Source organism: Oncorhynchus keta, chromosome 19, assembly GCF_023373465.1.
Source record: "Oncorhynchus keta strain PuntledgeMale-10-30-2019 chromosome 19, Oket_V2, whole genome shotgun sequence".
NCBI classification, from domain to species: domain Eukaryota; kingdom Metazoa; phylum Chordata; class Actinopteri; order Salmoniformes; family Salmonidae; genus Oncorhynchus; species Oncorhynchus keta.
Window position 1 is genome coordinate 75555939 of NC_068439.1, and position 14357 is coordinate 75570295.

At 42.4% G+C, this 14357-nt stretch overlaps 1 protein-coding gene across 4 annotated transcripts in view; it reads right to left on the reverse strand.

Annotated features, from left to right (window-relative positions):
* Positions 1 to 14357, reverse strand: part of LOC118398858 (pleckstrin homology domain-containing family G member 3) — a 124578-nt gene that overhangs the window by 15283 nt on the left and 94938 nt on the right. For 3 of the 4 annotated variants that reach the window (XM_052471313.1, XM_052471311.1, XM_052471310.1), the window contains 12 exons: positions 14112 to 14158; positions 12592 to 12742; positions 11800 to 11931; positions 8137 to 8319; positions 7076 to 7168; positions 6235 to 6321; positions 6108 to 6141; positions 4869 to 4970; positions 4464 to 4496; positions 3469 to 3479; positions 2245 to 2622; positions 851 to 964 (listed from right to left, as the gene is read on the reverse strand). In XM_052471313.1, the coding sequence (XP_052327273.1) occupies positions 851 to 964; positions 2245 to 2622; positions 3469 to 3479; positions 4464 to 4496; positions 4869 to 4970; positions 6108 to 6141; positions 6235 to 6321; positions 7076 to 7168; positions 8137 to 8319; positions 11800 to 11931; positions 12592 to 12742; positions 14112 to 14158 (1365 nt within the window). The remainder of the gene's footprint in view (positions 1 to 850; positions 965 to 2244; positions 2623 to 3468; positions 3480 to 4463; positions 4497 to 4868; positions 4971 to 6107; positions 6142 to 6234; positions 6322 to 7075; positions 7169 to 8136; positions 8320 to 11799; positions 11932 to 12591; positions 12743 to 14111; positions 14159 to 14357) is intronic. The other variant, XM_052471312.1, reaches the window with a different exon arrangement.

Here is a 14357-nt window from a genome sequence, read left to right on the forward strand (position 1 = left end):
ATTCAATGCTTTCCGAATGCACTCTATCTCTCTCTCTAATATATATATATATATATATATATATATATATATATATATATATATATATTAGAGTAGAGTGCATTCGGAAAGTATATATTTAGTTGAGCTTGCATTGAATTGCCCCTACCTGTTGCACACAAAAATGTTCCATTCCCCCTGTCGTCAAAAAGAGATTGATGGCTGATTTAAGATGAGGTTGTCAACCATGTTACTTTATTTGGCACTTAATAGGCAAATAGCATTTTTTATACTTAACCTCAAGATTGGAAGGAATGCGTTTTTTTTTTATTAGGTAGAAAATGTGTTCTTTATGACAGAAAGTACAAATTAAGTGACATTTCCACCCCCCCTCCCCCAGCCAAGTTAGGCTACTCAAAAAGCACCTAATTGGTGGAGTGACCCACCTATAAACCTCACATGACCTACAGTTCCATTTTATCTCCCAGATTCTGAAACATGTTCTGTTACTGTGACAGAATGAATCTGAAGCAGAAAGCTTGGTTGGACAGTGCTTCCAATCTGAGAGGCAAGGAGAAGTATTTTGGAAGAGACACATTGACCCAGACAGGCCACTTCCACGGCCATCATTTGATGGAGTACATCAGTCAAGACATATGGGCACAACGTTTCACTGAATAATGTCAGTGGCCCTGGCTGAAGCAGGGTAAGTGGTGAAGACCAAACCCAGAAACTTGAGACAGATGAAAGTGGAGTGGACAGAGGATGAGCAATGTTTTCCCTCCATCCCCAGGATGCTGTTTGATTTTTCACAGATTCCGATGGTACAGTGGGGAGGCACAAACACCAACCAGCTCTGGCACGTCTTTACCTTCTCCGCGATGGAGGTGCTTTGCTCCGTCTCCGACTGTAACACAGGACCAGATGAAATCCCATTCTCTTTGTAAGACCCATTCTCCTCAACTACATCGTCTCCCTCTTCATCCTTCAGGAAGAAAAATATAATTTTAGAACCAGGTTTAAAAATATTTAGAATTAGCTTCCTAACCTCAGCCAAGACAGGGCTAATACATCTTGATAAGCAATAATACAACATTTGTCTTCAAGATTGTTTTCATAAAATTGTATAAATTGCAAATAAATCTGTTATTTTTGACCCTATAGTCTCATATTACTTTAATTACAAGAGTGAAAGATGATACTGGTCTGTTCAAGATGTACATCGTAAGAATGGGACTGCGATGCATTTGCAAGGGGTTTAGAGCCAGGTAAAGCATGTGTTGTGAATCAGCAAACTTCATTATCAACAGCACACTCTATGCACACACCATTAGTTGATCAATCCCAGACGACATGCAAATCAGTGTTGTGTTAACAGACGACGCTAATGTCAGACTGACACTCAAGTAGCAGCAAACGCTTATTTTAGTTCAGCATAAATAAACAGACAAATGAGAAAATACCGGGGGGTTTGTTTTTATAGATTACATTTATAGATGAGCTGGTTTAAACAAGACACTATGCATGCATAACTTCTTCAGGACTGGTCAGTAGTTTAGAGCACAAACAGAAAAGGGTGACTCCGATTTTCTTAGTATGTACCTGTCCTGGGAGCAGTGTCAGAGTGAGACATTGGAGCCAAGGTTTGTGCTAAACTGAGAGATGAGGGCAGTTACCTACCCTTTTTCATTCCCTTTTTAATTGAGAGATTCACAAGAGGCAATGACAACGACATTGTAAATGGCAGCAAACCAACAAAAGGTCATTTTGTCAGTTAAATAGAAATTAATAAGGTTCCATTCATCCCCTTGTTTTTGCAGCACCGACAGTCACTCACACAAGCACAAAGCACAGTCACTCACACAAGCACAAAGCACAGTCACTCACACAAGCACAAAGCACAGTCACTCACACAAGCACAAAGCACAGTCACTCACACAAGCACAGTCAATCCACATAAGCAGCATTAGAGGTACTCCGGGAGTATGACGATCATGCATCTAGTAGTCTAACGCAGCTGAATGTAGAAAGCATTGAGACAAAGAGCATCCATGCTTAGACGGAGCACCATACATGAAAGTCAGTCGCTGTTTGCAGGATGCGAATAGCATTGACAAGGGGTTATCCAAGACATTAGTAGGTTATGGCTGACAAGACTCTGGGCTAGACTAGGGTGGACCAACGTGGCCAAGCTGGGGACTGGAGGGGGGTAGCTACAAAGCTTAGAAGAAGAAGGAAACCCGATGGTGGCACCTAGAGCCTCACCGTTGTGACCCCCATGGAAAGCAAAGCCCTGGCTCTATAGTGCCAGCAGGAGATGGCGGCCAGCATGGAACTGGCAAAGTCCTCTACCTGGTCTTCCTCCATCAGAATATCATCCGAGTCACATTCCTCCCCCAGAGTCGCCCTGCCCTTGTGGGATGATGACCCTGTCCTCGGCTCCTCAATGTCACTGGGGCTTAGCCTCTCAAGTGAGCCCTTCCTAAGGCCCATATCCTCCTCCTCTTCTTCTTCTTCCTCTTCCTCCTCCACACTAGGCCTCTCAGCCTCGGACTCGCCTAGGCTCGAGCCCAGGGTGCTGACGCTAGCGGCTGCCTGAATGGAGTGCGGGTCGTCTGGTAGGGCTCCTTCACTGTCTGCGTGCTGTAGCGTGAAGTCACACAGATCATACAATGCATTTTGTCTGACGAACCTCCTCACGACCTATTCAGTAAAGCCTGTTGGGTATCTCCACACACTCAGCAAATACTCTGGATTGTGTGAAAACATGAGCCCTATTACAAAAATCGTCTCATACCCACATGTGGTGACATTATAGAGCTACAGTAAATCCCAGACAGAGCAACAGGATGGTTCCTATTAAGACGGCAGGGTAGCCTAGTGGTTAGAGAGTTGGACTAGTAACCAGAAGGTTGCAAGTTCAAACCCCCGAGCTGACAAGGTACAAATCTGAGGTCCTGCCCCTGAACAGGCAGTTAACCCACTGTTCCTAGGCCATCATTGAAAATAAGAATTTGTTCTTAACTGACTTGCCTAGTTAAATAAAGGTTTAAAAAAAAGACCCCTAAAGTGCCTGGGAATAAGACACTGATTGCCAATTGACAAGACATGCATTTCACATCGAGTTCAGAGTTCCTCCCACCCTTGGATAAGACACTGCATGGGGTGAAAATTGAATAGCATTCTGTTCATTTGTTCTGAAATAATCATGGGAAAGCAACCACTGAGGGCAGTTCCAAAATATAAACTGTAATTTCCTGAATTTAAGGCCACTAAATTAAATGTCCATCTACAGATGTACGTTTCCTCTCACTTAGAAAAAAAAAAGCCTTCCTTTGTATGACGTTAGCTATCTTTGAACGGCATGTTAACCGACATTATTAACCGTAAATTCCCCTCGGCTGGGCTTTGAGAGCAGAGATAAGTGCAGCATAATAGAGCATGTGTTTGTTATCAAGTACAATTTCAAATGGATCACTCTGGGCTTACCTTGAGGACGGCTGTAGGATCCCCACCGGTAACAGGACAGGTGAACAAGAAGGGAAGAGAAATATTTTAAAAAATGTAATAAAAAAAAGGTACAAAAAGCTAAGTATTCAGTCAATTAAGCCAAATTAAAATGCACTCAATGATACCTCCCTGATGATGAAATTGAGTTTGCTTCTCCAATGAATTAGTCTAATATCTTTAGACGAAACCTTGCCAAAGTATCATATGACTGACAGTTCCATATTGAGTTTGGAAAATTAATTAGTCAGTCTGCAGTCTGACAACATTGTTTGCTTGGACTAAACCTAGCTCTCTGTCACACCACACAAGGCGCATGAGAAAATAAAATGAATAATGCTAATGTCACATTTTTCACTAAAAGTCTGAATCAATCGAATGGGCAAGAGACACTGATCGGCTCTCCAAACCACATTTGACTACTAGAAAAGAGCTGGAGAGACACTCGATGGAGCAACCAAGGGGCTTTTATGCTCTCATTTCAGAGGGAGAAGTAAAAGACCTTAGCTTTTGTTCTCCCCAAAATGAGGACAAAGGTGCTTTCCTTTTACTGCTACCCACAGTTTCTTTGAAGCACCTGCTATGTGATGGTCCCTCATCACACACTGGTGGAGCAGCGTCCATTTGTACAGTGCACGATGTCTATGTGACCTATTGTTTTATTAATGATGTAGACTATTGTTTTGATGTGTTGTTTTGTTTCAGTTTGGACCCCAGGAAGAGTAGTGGCTGCCTTGGCAGGAGGTAATGGGGATCCTAATAAAATACCAAATACTAGACATAGAATCCACCATTTGCACCAGCATCATAGGAGATGCGCATTTCCTCAAGCTAACCCTTTCATATTTGGTTACCAACTGTGACTATTACACAGAGGAAGTAGGTTCTGAACAGTCACAAAAAGGTTCTCAGAGGTGTTTGTCATAATGGCTGATGATGACATGAAATTGGTTGGGATGAAAGCCTTGTGTCCTTACCTTTGGTGTTCTTCAGGATCTGTTTGGTCGGTTCTGAGAGAGAAATAGACAATGAGCACGTCTCAAAAGAGAGCCACTTCAGACAGTCCCCGCCTCATCACAATTCAAAAAACTGCATAGATGGTCATTGTCAAATCCTTTTCAGTGAGACACAATATTTGAGTTATGTAAATGTGACACGTAAAGCCAAATCTGAATCCAGGCTAACAAAGCATGTAGAGTAACCGTTAGCTACGTGACTGACACACAATTTGAACATTGGCCAAATCAAATCAACATTTGAAAACACTAGAGTCATAATATGTCTCCCCATATAATTTCCCTGTACGTTCACATACACAGCAGTGAATGGTTTACACATCAATAATAGATATTTGAGTTTCAGGACTAAAGTTGGGTGCTTACCTGACTGCCGTCGCCCCTGACGACCTTCTCTGGGAAACTCGTCTGATTGGCAGGACATGGCCTTTTTCATTCTCTCTGGACTGTACCGGAACTTTGATGGGTCTTTTAGGCACAGAGACAAACATGCGTTAACAGACTTACACATCATGAATCACACCCGATGAACTTTTATAGTCGAATGACATCATGATCCAAGAACAATAAATACTAAAATATTGAAGAATGAAATTCAGCTGACGCATGATGGTCAATCCACTCACTTTCCAATATTATTACAGTGTGTGGCTTTTGTATATAATGAATACATATATTCTAGTCAAGTACTAATGAAGTCCTTTAAGAGGAAGCAGTCAGTCTGAAATAATCAATACACAACGACTGCCATTCCATAATTTCTATAACATTTATTAATAAATAACCTAATCTATACTGAACAAAAACATAAAACGCAACATCTGAAGTGTTTGTCCCATGTTTCATGAGCTGAAATAATAGATCCCAGAAATGTTCCACATGTACAAAAAGCTTCTCTCTCTAAAATGGGTACATCCCTGTTAGAGAGCATTTCTCCTTTGCCAAGATAATCTATCCACCAGACAGATGTGACATATGAGGAATCTGATTATTACACAGGTGCATCTTGTGCTGGGGACAATAAAAGACAGCTCTAAAATATGCTGTTTTGTCACACAACACAATGCCACAGAATGCAACAATGCAATGTCCACCAGAGCTGCTGCCAGATAATTGTATGCTAATGTCTTTACCATAAACTGCCTCCAACATTGTTTTCGAGAATTTGCCAGTCTATGAGCTCCATATCCTGCTTCTTCACCAGCGGGATCGTCTGAGACCAGCCACCCAGACAGCTGATGAAACTGAGGAGTACTTCTGTTTGTAATAAAGCCCTTTTGTGGAGAAAAACTAAGTCTGATTGGCTGGACCTGGCCAAGCCACTTGGGAGCCAGAACCACCCATGGCAGCACCCCTGCCCAGTCAAGTGAAATCCATAGATTAGGGCCCAATGAACTGATTTCAATTGACTGATTTCTTTATATGAACTGTAACTCCGTAAAATCTTTGAAATTGTTGCATGTAGCTTATTATATTTTTGGTCAGTATATTAAAAGCATCCCTCTCCGCCACTCTTAAATAAATTAACTTCATTCCGATGTTGCTTGGATATAAAAATATGTGGCTGGGCAGAAAAGTGCATTAATAATCACTACGAATACTCACAAATCGAGTCCATTTCTAAGATGGCCTCCTTTGCCTGATAAAAAGAAACACAAAAACAACCGTCAGCTATCCCCCCTTAGATTACCCCCTTCCCTCTTTAATATTAGCAATAGCACCTCATATGTACCTTCTGAGGGATGATGGCTTGATGGTTTTCTAGAATGATCCTTTTGATGTGATGGGCCCATAGTTTTCTCTCTTCCACAGTCTTGGCCTGAGGGTAAGGGGGTGAGAGAGGGGGCAGGTAAGTTCCTATGCATTCCCACAGAGAATTCACTACAGTAAAGAAAAAACAAACACCAAAAACAGAAGACAGTTTTATGGCTATGATAATGATGGCGTAATGATTATTTGTTTTGGCAAAAACCAAGCCAGTACATCAGTACACCTACATTCTACAGGTGCAGGTTCTTATGAACAGCAGGCCTTATTTCAATCTAGTCTACATTATTACACAACAGGAACAATGCCTGCAAGGTGAGAGTTGACCTACTTTAAATATTCATACAGTTGTATTATCAGAATCTGCCATGAACACACACACACACACACACACACACACACACACACACACACACACACACACACTTGTATTACTATCCTTGTGGGGACCAAACAAATGATTCCCATTCAAATTCCTATTTTCCCTAACCCAAAAGCTAACTCATAACCCTGACCCTTAAATCTAAAACTGCCTTTTGTCCTTGTGGGGACCAGCGAAATGTCCCCACTTGTTAGTTTTTCCCCCTTATTTTACTATCTTTGTGAGGACGTCTGGTCCCTTCGAGGTTATAAAAACCAACCTCCCCACACACAATACTGTAATCTGATTCACATGCTGAACTATGGCATTCATGATTCTAAAAGTCCACTACTAATGTGTCTTACTGTTCTCCTACTATGTCTGCATTCCCATTAATTAGCCACTGTGGTACTGTGCGGTTGGTTGAGAGGTCTCCCTCACTCACCTGCACTGTGTGGGGCTGCTTGGGGTGCTTGTAGTGAGTGACGCTGAAGCTTAGAGAGTCCTTGGCACTCTCGATTAGCATGAGGGTGGAACACTGTAGCCCAACAAACAGGAGAGACATGAAAACCGAATGAAATATAGTGAAGAGAAAAGATTGGTCCGCACTCAAATAGGGAAAATGAGATGTAATACTAAAGTATATTCATTAATTCAGTGTGTAGGGGACACTGATGAACACTGATCAAACCCAGTGTCACCAGAAAGATAGGAAAGACAAACGTGACATATCAGGAAGGTGGAAGAAAGTTTGGAAAAAAAAAAAAAAAAAAAAAAGAGAAAATATTCATAAACCACAGAAAATAATTGGGTCCGTCAATATCACTGACGCAGGAAAGGAGTAGATCAGTTCCAGTCCTACTACCTAATCTGTCATTCATCATCAGGAAAGGAGTAGATCAGTTCCAGTCCTACTACCTAATCTGTCATTCATCATCAGGAAAGGAGTAGATCAGTTCCAGTCCTACTACCTAATCTGTCATTCATCATCAGGAAAGGAGTAGATCAGTTCCAGTCCTACTACCTAATCTGTCATTCATCATCAGGAAAGGAGTAGATCAGTTCCAGTCCTACTACCTAATCTGTCATTCATCATCAGGAAAGGAGTAGATCAGTTCCAGTCCTACTACCTAATCTGTCATTCATCATCAGGAAAGAAAGGAAACGACGACAGGAAGTTAGTTTAGACCAATGGGACAAACCACAGATAAGCCAAAACACACTCAGCTGTTTTTAAAATTCAACTCATCAACTTCATTAATCCCCTTAGGGACCATTAATAAGACATTATCAGAGCACAAGTGCAAATTTACATAAATCCCCTAATAATGAATATACAATAAATGCAACACACAATACATTACTTTTCGCCATTCAAACTAAGTGATTGGAATATAATGGAGACTTTACAAAACTAAATCGGATTTCAAACAGGAAAAAAACGCAGGACAACAGGGTTGACAAATCCTGACCCCCTAACCCTCGACCCCAGCAAGCAGCACTCACCGAGATGAGGGTCTTGAAGACGTAGTGCTCTCCTCGGCGCCTGGTGATGAGGAGCATGCGGTCGAAGAGAAAGAGTGTGCGCTCGTTCTTGGCCCGGTGGACCTTGAAGGTGCCCTCCAGGACCAGTTCCCCGTACGTGGTCAGGTCCGGTCCTTTCCAGTTGATCAGCAAAGACTGGACCTCCTGGACAAGCCAACACAGATGAGGTGATGAAGGAGCACCTATTTATTAAACACCCAACAGCAATAGACATCATAGGGTGAAAAAGGTATAATTGTGGCACAAACAATGTTAAGCAATTCATTTCCCCAAAATGCTCAAGGGTGTTTCTTGAAGGTGTGTATTTATAGGGGTATTGAGTTTAGCCAGGTTGATGGGGGGTGTTTTTGTATCGTTGGGGGTGTTTTGGGGGTATTTTGTATCGTTGGGGGTATTTTGAGAGATTGTTGGGGGTATTTTTGGGGGATCGTTGGGGGTGTTTTGGGGGGGATCGTTGGGGGTGTTTTGGGGGGGATCGTTGGGGGTATATTAGAGGGTATTTTGAGCAGTGAAGTCTCGTCAGAGGAGGAAGGAAATGACAGGAAGGCCAAAAAGATAATCAAGGACAACAATCACATGAGCATCAAAGCTGGGACAGAGAGAATCAAAAACAGGCCATCAGACTTAAATAGCCATCACTAGCCGGCTTCCGCCTGGTTACGCAACCCTGCACCTTAGAGCTTCTAAGGTGAAAAAAAACCCAGCTTCTATCTCAAGGCCATCACTGTTAAACAGCCATCACTAACATAGAGAGGTTGCTGCCAACATAGACTCAAATCTCTGGCCACTTTAATAAATTGACTTATTAATAAAAGGTCACAAGTCACTAAAAAACACCACTTTAATAATGTTTACATATCTTACATTACTCATCTCATATGTATATACTGTATTCTATACCATCTACTGCATCTTGCCTATTCCGCGCAGCCATCGCTCATCCATATATTTGTATGTACATATTCTTATTCATCACTTTACATTTGTGTGTATAAGATAGTTTTGTGTATTTGTTAATTACTTGTTAGATATTACTGCATTGTCGGGAAATAGAAGCACATGAATTTCGCTACACTCACATTAACATCTGCATGTGACAAATAACATTTGACTTGATAGAGGCTATATATACATAGAATTGGAATCTTTGAACACTTAAATAATGTTTATATAATGCTTTACTCATCTCGTAGGTATGTACTGTATTCCATTCTACTGTATTGGGGCGGCAGGTAGCCTAGTGGTTAGAGCGTTGGGTCAGTAACCGAATGGGTTGCTGGATCAAATCCCCAAGCTGACAAGGTAAACATCTGTCATTCTGCTCCTGAACAAGGCAGTTGGCCACTGTGCCACGGTAGGCCGTTATTACAAGAATTTCTTCTGACTTGCCTAGTTAAATAAAGGTTAAAAAATAAAGAAAAATGTCAATGCCACTCTGACATTGCTCAACCTAATATTGATATATTTCTTAATTACATTATTTTGCTTTCAGATGTGTGTATTGTTGTGAATTACTACAGCACTGTAGGATCTAGGAACTCAAGCCTTTCACTGTACCCGCAGTAACGTCTGCTAAATATGTGTATGTGACCAATAACAATTGATTTTAAGCCGTTGTCCTGTTGGAATGTTTTCATCAAGGATCTCTTTGTACTTTGCTCTGTTCATCTTTTGCTCGATCCTGACTAGTCTCCCAGTCCCTGTCACTGAAAAACATCCCCACAGCATGATGCTGCCACCACCGTGCTTCACCGTAGGGATGGTGCCAGGTTTCCTCCAAACGTGACACTTGGCATTCAGGCCAAAGAGTTCAATCTTAGTTTCATCAGACCAGATAATCTTGTTTCTCATGGTCAGAGTCCTTTAGGTGCCTTTTGGCAATCTCCAAGCGGGCTGTCATGTGCCTTTTACTAACGTCTGGCCACTACCATAAAGGCCTTACTCATGGAGTGCTGCAGAGATGGTTGTCCATCTCCACAGAGGAGCTCTGACAGAGTGACCATTGGGTTCTTGGTCACCTCCCAGACCAAGGCCCTTCTCCCCCGATTGCTCAGTTTGGCAGGGGGCAGCTCTAGGAAGAGTCTTGGTGGTTCCAAACTTCTTCCATTTAATAATGATGGAGGCTACTGTGTTCTTGGGGACCTTCAATGCTGCAGAAATGTTTTGGTACCCTTCTCCAGATCTGTGCTCTGACATAATCCTGTCTCTGAGCTCTACGGACAATTCCTTCGACCTCATGGCTTGGTTTTTTGCTCTGACATGCACTGTCAACTGTGGGACCTTATATAGACAGGTGTGTGCCTTTCCAAATCATGTCCAATCAATTGAATTTACCACAGATGGACTCCAATCAAGTTGTAGAAACATCTCAAGGATGATCGATGGAACAAGGATGCACTGAGCTAAAAGTCGAGTCTCCTAGCAAAGGGTCTGAATACTTATGTAAATATGTTTATTTTTATGTTTAATACATTTGCAAAAATGTCTAAAAACCTGTTTTAAAATAATGCTTTGTCATTATGGGGTATTGTGTGTAGATTGTTGAAGACCTTAATTTATGGAATCCATTTTAGAATAAGGCTGTGACATAACAAAATGTGAAAAAAGTCAAGGTGTCTGAATACTTTCCAAAGGCACTATAGTTTACGGGTAATAGATCCTCCAAACAGAGTTAAATACATAATCAAGCCTAACTGCACATGATAAACAAATATATTCCAATGACCAGTAAATAACTGGCCCCATGAGAAATTAGTCCTAAGAACACAATGTAGTCGCTGTTTATTTTTACACGGCCTTTGACGACAAGCTCCCATGTATTTCCCTGCGACGGCTACTCTGTGAGGGTCTCCCGGGGTTGGCTGTGCCATGTTGTCTCTGGTCAGAAATGTTGTACACTCAATCTAGTTTAACAAGAGAGGAGAACCATGGAGGGTTTGTAATTGATGTTCAGAACATTGGGATGTGTTCCAAATGGCACCTTATTCCCTCTATAGTGCACTACTTTTGACCAGGACCCCTAGGGGCCTCTGGTGAAAAAGTAATGCACTATAGGATATGATGTGCCATTTGGGACAGAGCCTCTTCACATGCACGGACCTGACCTGCCTAAATGAAATGTAATAACAGCACAACATGAGACAGGATAGCTGCAGGTAACCTCGTGGTTAGAGCGTTGGACTAGTAAACGAAAGGTTTCAAGATCGAATCCCCGAGCTGACAAGGTAAAAATCTGTCGTTCTGCCCCTGAACAGGCAGTTAACCCACTGTGCCGTCATTGAAAATAAGAATGAGTTGTTAACTGATTTGCCTACTTAAATAAAGATAAAATAAAAAAAAAATGTAAAATCAGGATTAGACAGACGACCAGTGGGTTTAAATGTTTATTCATGTGTGAGGGGCTTATTCACATTGATTACACAGGGTGTTTGTGTTCAGCTCTGTATGGCAATCGTTTCGTAATTGTCTCAGAATATGTATATATGGTTGTTTGCATGTTTGTGTTAGGGTTTGCATGAAGGAGGCGTCTGTTCAGCTCTGTGTGGCAATCGTTTCGTAATTGTCTCAGAATATGTTTATATGGATGTTTGCGTGTTTGTTTGCATGAAGGAGGCGTCTGCTAACCTGCAGTCGAACGGCATGCTCGTGTTTCCTCTTCATGTCGTTGATGTACCAGGCCACGCCTGTCATGGTGTAGATGGCTTCTTCCACTACCTCATAGCCCTCCTCTTGTGGGTCAAAGTGCTTGGCTATCTCCTGCAGAAGGAACACAATAGTTATTTAAACTAGTGCACTTCCCACAGACATGGCTTTTTAGTGAGAGATGTTCTGTTTGTTCTAGTAAGAAGTTGAACCTACGCTGTCAATATATCTGAATAATTTCAAGCTGCTTTGGAGAACACGAGTTGGTTCCTTCAAAAATGCATCCTTTCTTCCTCCCATCCTCAAGAGTAATTACTGATCTGACATGGATGGATAAGGGAAATCTATGAAGTGGAAACCCATCTTTACACCTATCAATGTTTGTCAGATCAGTGATAACTTCAAGGGAGGGTAGGAAGGAAAGATGCATTCATGCATTTTAAAAGTATTTGAATCAGGATGCTATGGCAGGGCATTCCTTTGGTGGTTATTTGGAGCACCTGGATCAACTACCTGGAGCAACTACCTGGAGCAACTGTGATACTTGATGAGCCTCTCAACAGGCTGTAATCCAATAGTATTAGTGCTGATCTAGGACCTGTCGAAATAATTGTATTGATTGTGATCTAAAAAGGCTAAACTGATCCTAGATCAACACTCTTCTCTGAGACGCTTTGTGGACATTGGCCCTGATCTAGGATCAGGTCGCCCCCCTGTCCATATACATCTTATTCATTATGATCTAAAAAGGTAAAACTGATCCCATCTCTGTACCTGAAGCAATAGGTGGTACTTGAGGATCCTCTGTACAGGCTTGAGCAGGTAGGAGCCCAGGGGAAGGGAGCGTTTTAGTGAGGCCTGCCGCTCCCGGAACAACTTGGCCAAGGATTTGTTCCTCATGCAGTCTGTCAGAGCAGCCACAGAACTAGATGGAGAGAGGACCGGGTCAGTACTACAGAACTAGATGGAGAGAGGACCGGGTCAGTACTACAGAACTAGATGGAGAGAGGACCGGGTCAGTACTACAGAACTAGATGGAGAGAGGACCAGGTCAGTACTACAGCCACAGAACTAGATGGAGAGAGGACCGGGTCAGTACTACAGCCACAGAACTAGATGGAGAGAGGACCGGGTCAGTACTACAGAACTAGATGGAGAGAGGACCGGGTCAGTACTACAGAACTAGATGGAGAGAGGACCGGGTCAGTACTACAGCCACAGAACTAGATGGAGAGAGGACCGGGTCAGTACTACAGCCACAGAACTAGATGGAGAGAGGACCGGGTCAGTACTACAGAAACAGAACTAGATGGAGAGAGGACCGGGTCAGTACTACAGAAACAGAACTAGATGGAGAGAGGACCGGGTCAGTACTACAGAAACAGAACTAGATGGAGAGAGGACCAGGTCAGTACTACAGAAACAGAACTAGATGGAGAGAGGACCAGGTCAGTACTACAGAAACAGAACTAGATGGAGAGAGGACCAGGTCAGTACTACAGAAACAGAACTAGATGGAGAGAGGACCAGGTCAGTACTACAGAAACAGAACTAGATGGAGAGAGGACCAGGTCAGTACTACAGAACTAGATGGAGAGAGGACCGGGTCAGTACTACAGCCACAGAACTAGATGGAGAGAGGACCGGGTCAGTACTACAGAAACAGAACTAGATGGAGAGAGGACCAGGTCAGTACTACAGAATGAGAGTCTAGATGAAAGTATTGGACAATGATTGATTAATTGCACACAACACTTCGTTATGTGAACAGATGAAACTGGTGCACATCTCCACACTTAACTCTACAATTCAATATGTGTCATATGTTCCCCCAATTACCCATTTCAATATGATCATATTCATCCTTTTTGTTTCTCACCCATTTCATTTGAGAAAATGGACTACAATTTGTACATATCTCTGGAGTGGGTTGAAAACACAACTAGTAGGTGTGTAGGAAGCACAGGAGGTTGGTGGCACCTTAATAGGGGAGGACGGGCTCGTGGGGATGACTGGAGCAGAATGGTATCAATCACATGCTTTCCAGGGGTTTGATGTCATTCCATTTGCTCTGTTCCGGCAGTAATGAGGCGGTCAACCCAATTTTTCTGTAGAACTTTTTTGTGTGTAACAGCACAGCAAACAGAGTATACTTTCTACCACTAGGTGTCAGTAGCAGACATCCCCCCCCCCCATGGTTATCTTCACATGCTCAGTCTGTTTCTGTGAACAGTTGAGCCAGTAAAAGCTGCACATGCGCCAGGTACACTGGCCAGCTAAGAGAGTTCACTTACTTTGGGTAGTTGGTACAGTACTGTGTATAGATCTCAAAATACTCTCTCTGAAACAGAAAAAACCAGGTTATACAGAAACAGAACTAGTCTCAATACTGTTCTAGATGGAGAGGGAGTGTTTATCAACCAAAAGATGGAGAGAGGACCGGGTCAGTACTGGTTTGGAGCACTGGACCAGGTCAAACTCTAAACAGAACTAGATGGAGAGAGAGAATCATAGAGAATCATGCACAGCATAATAGGATT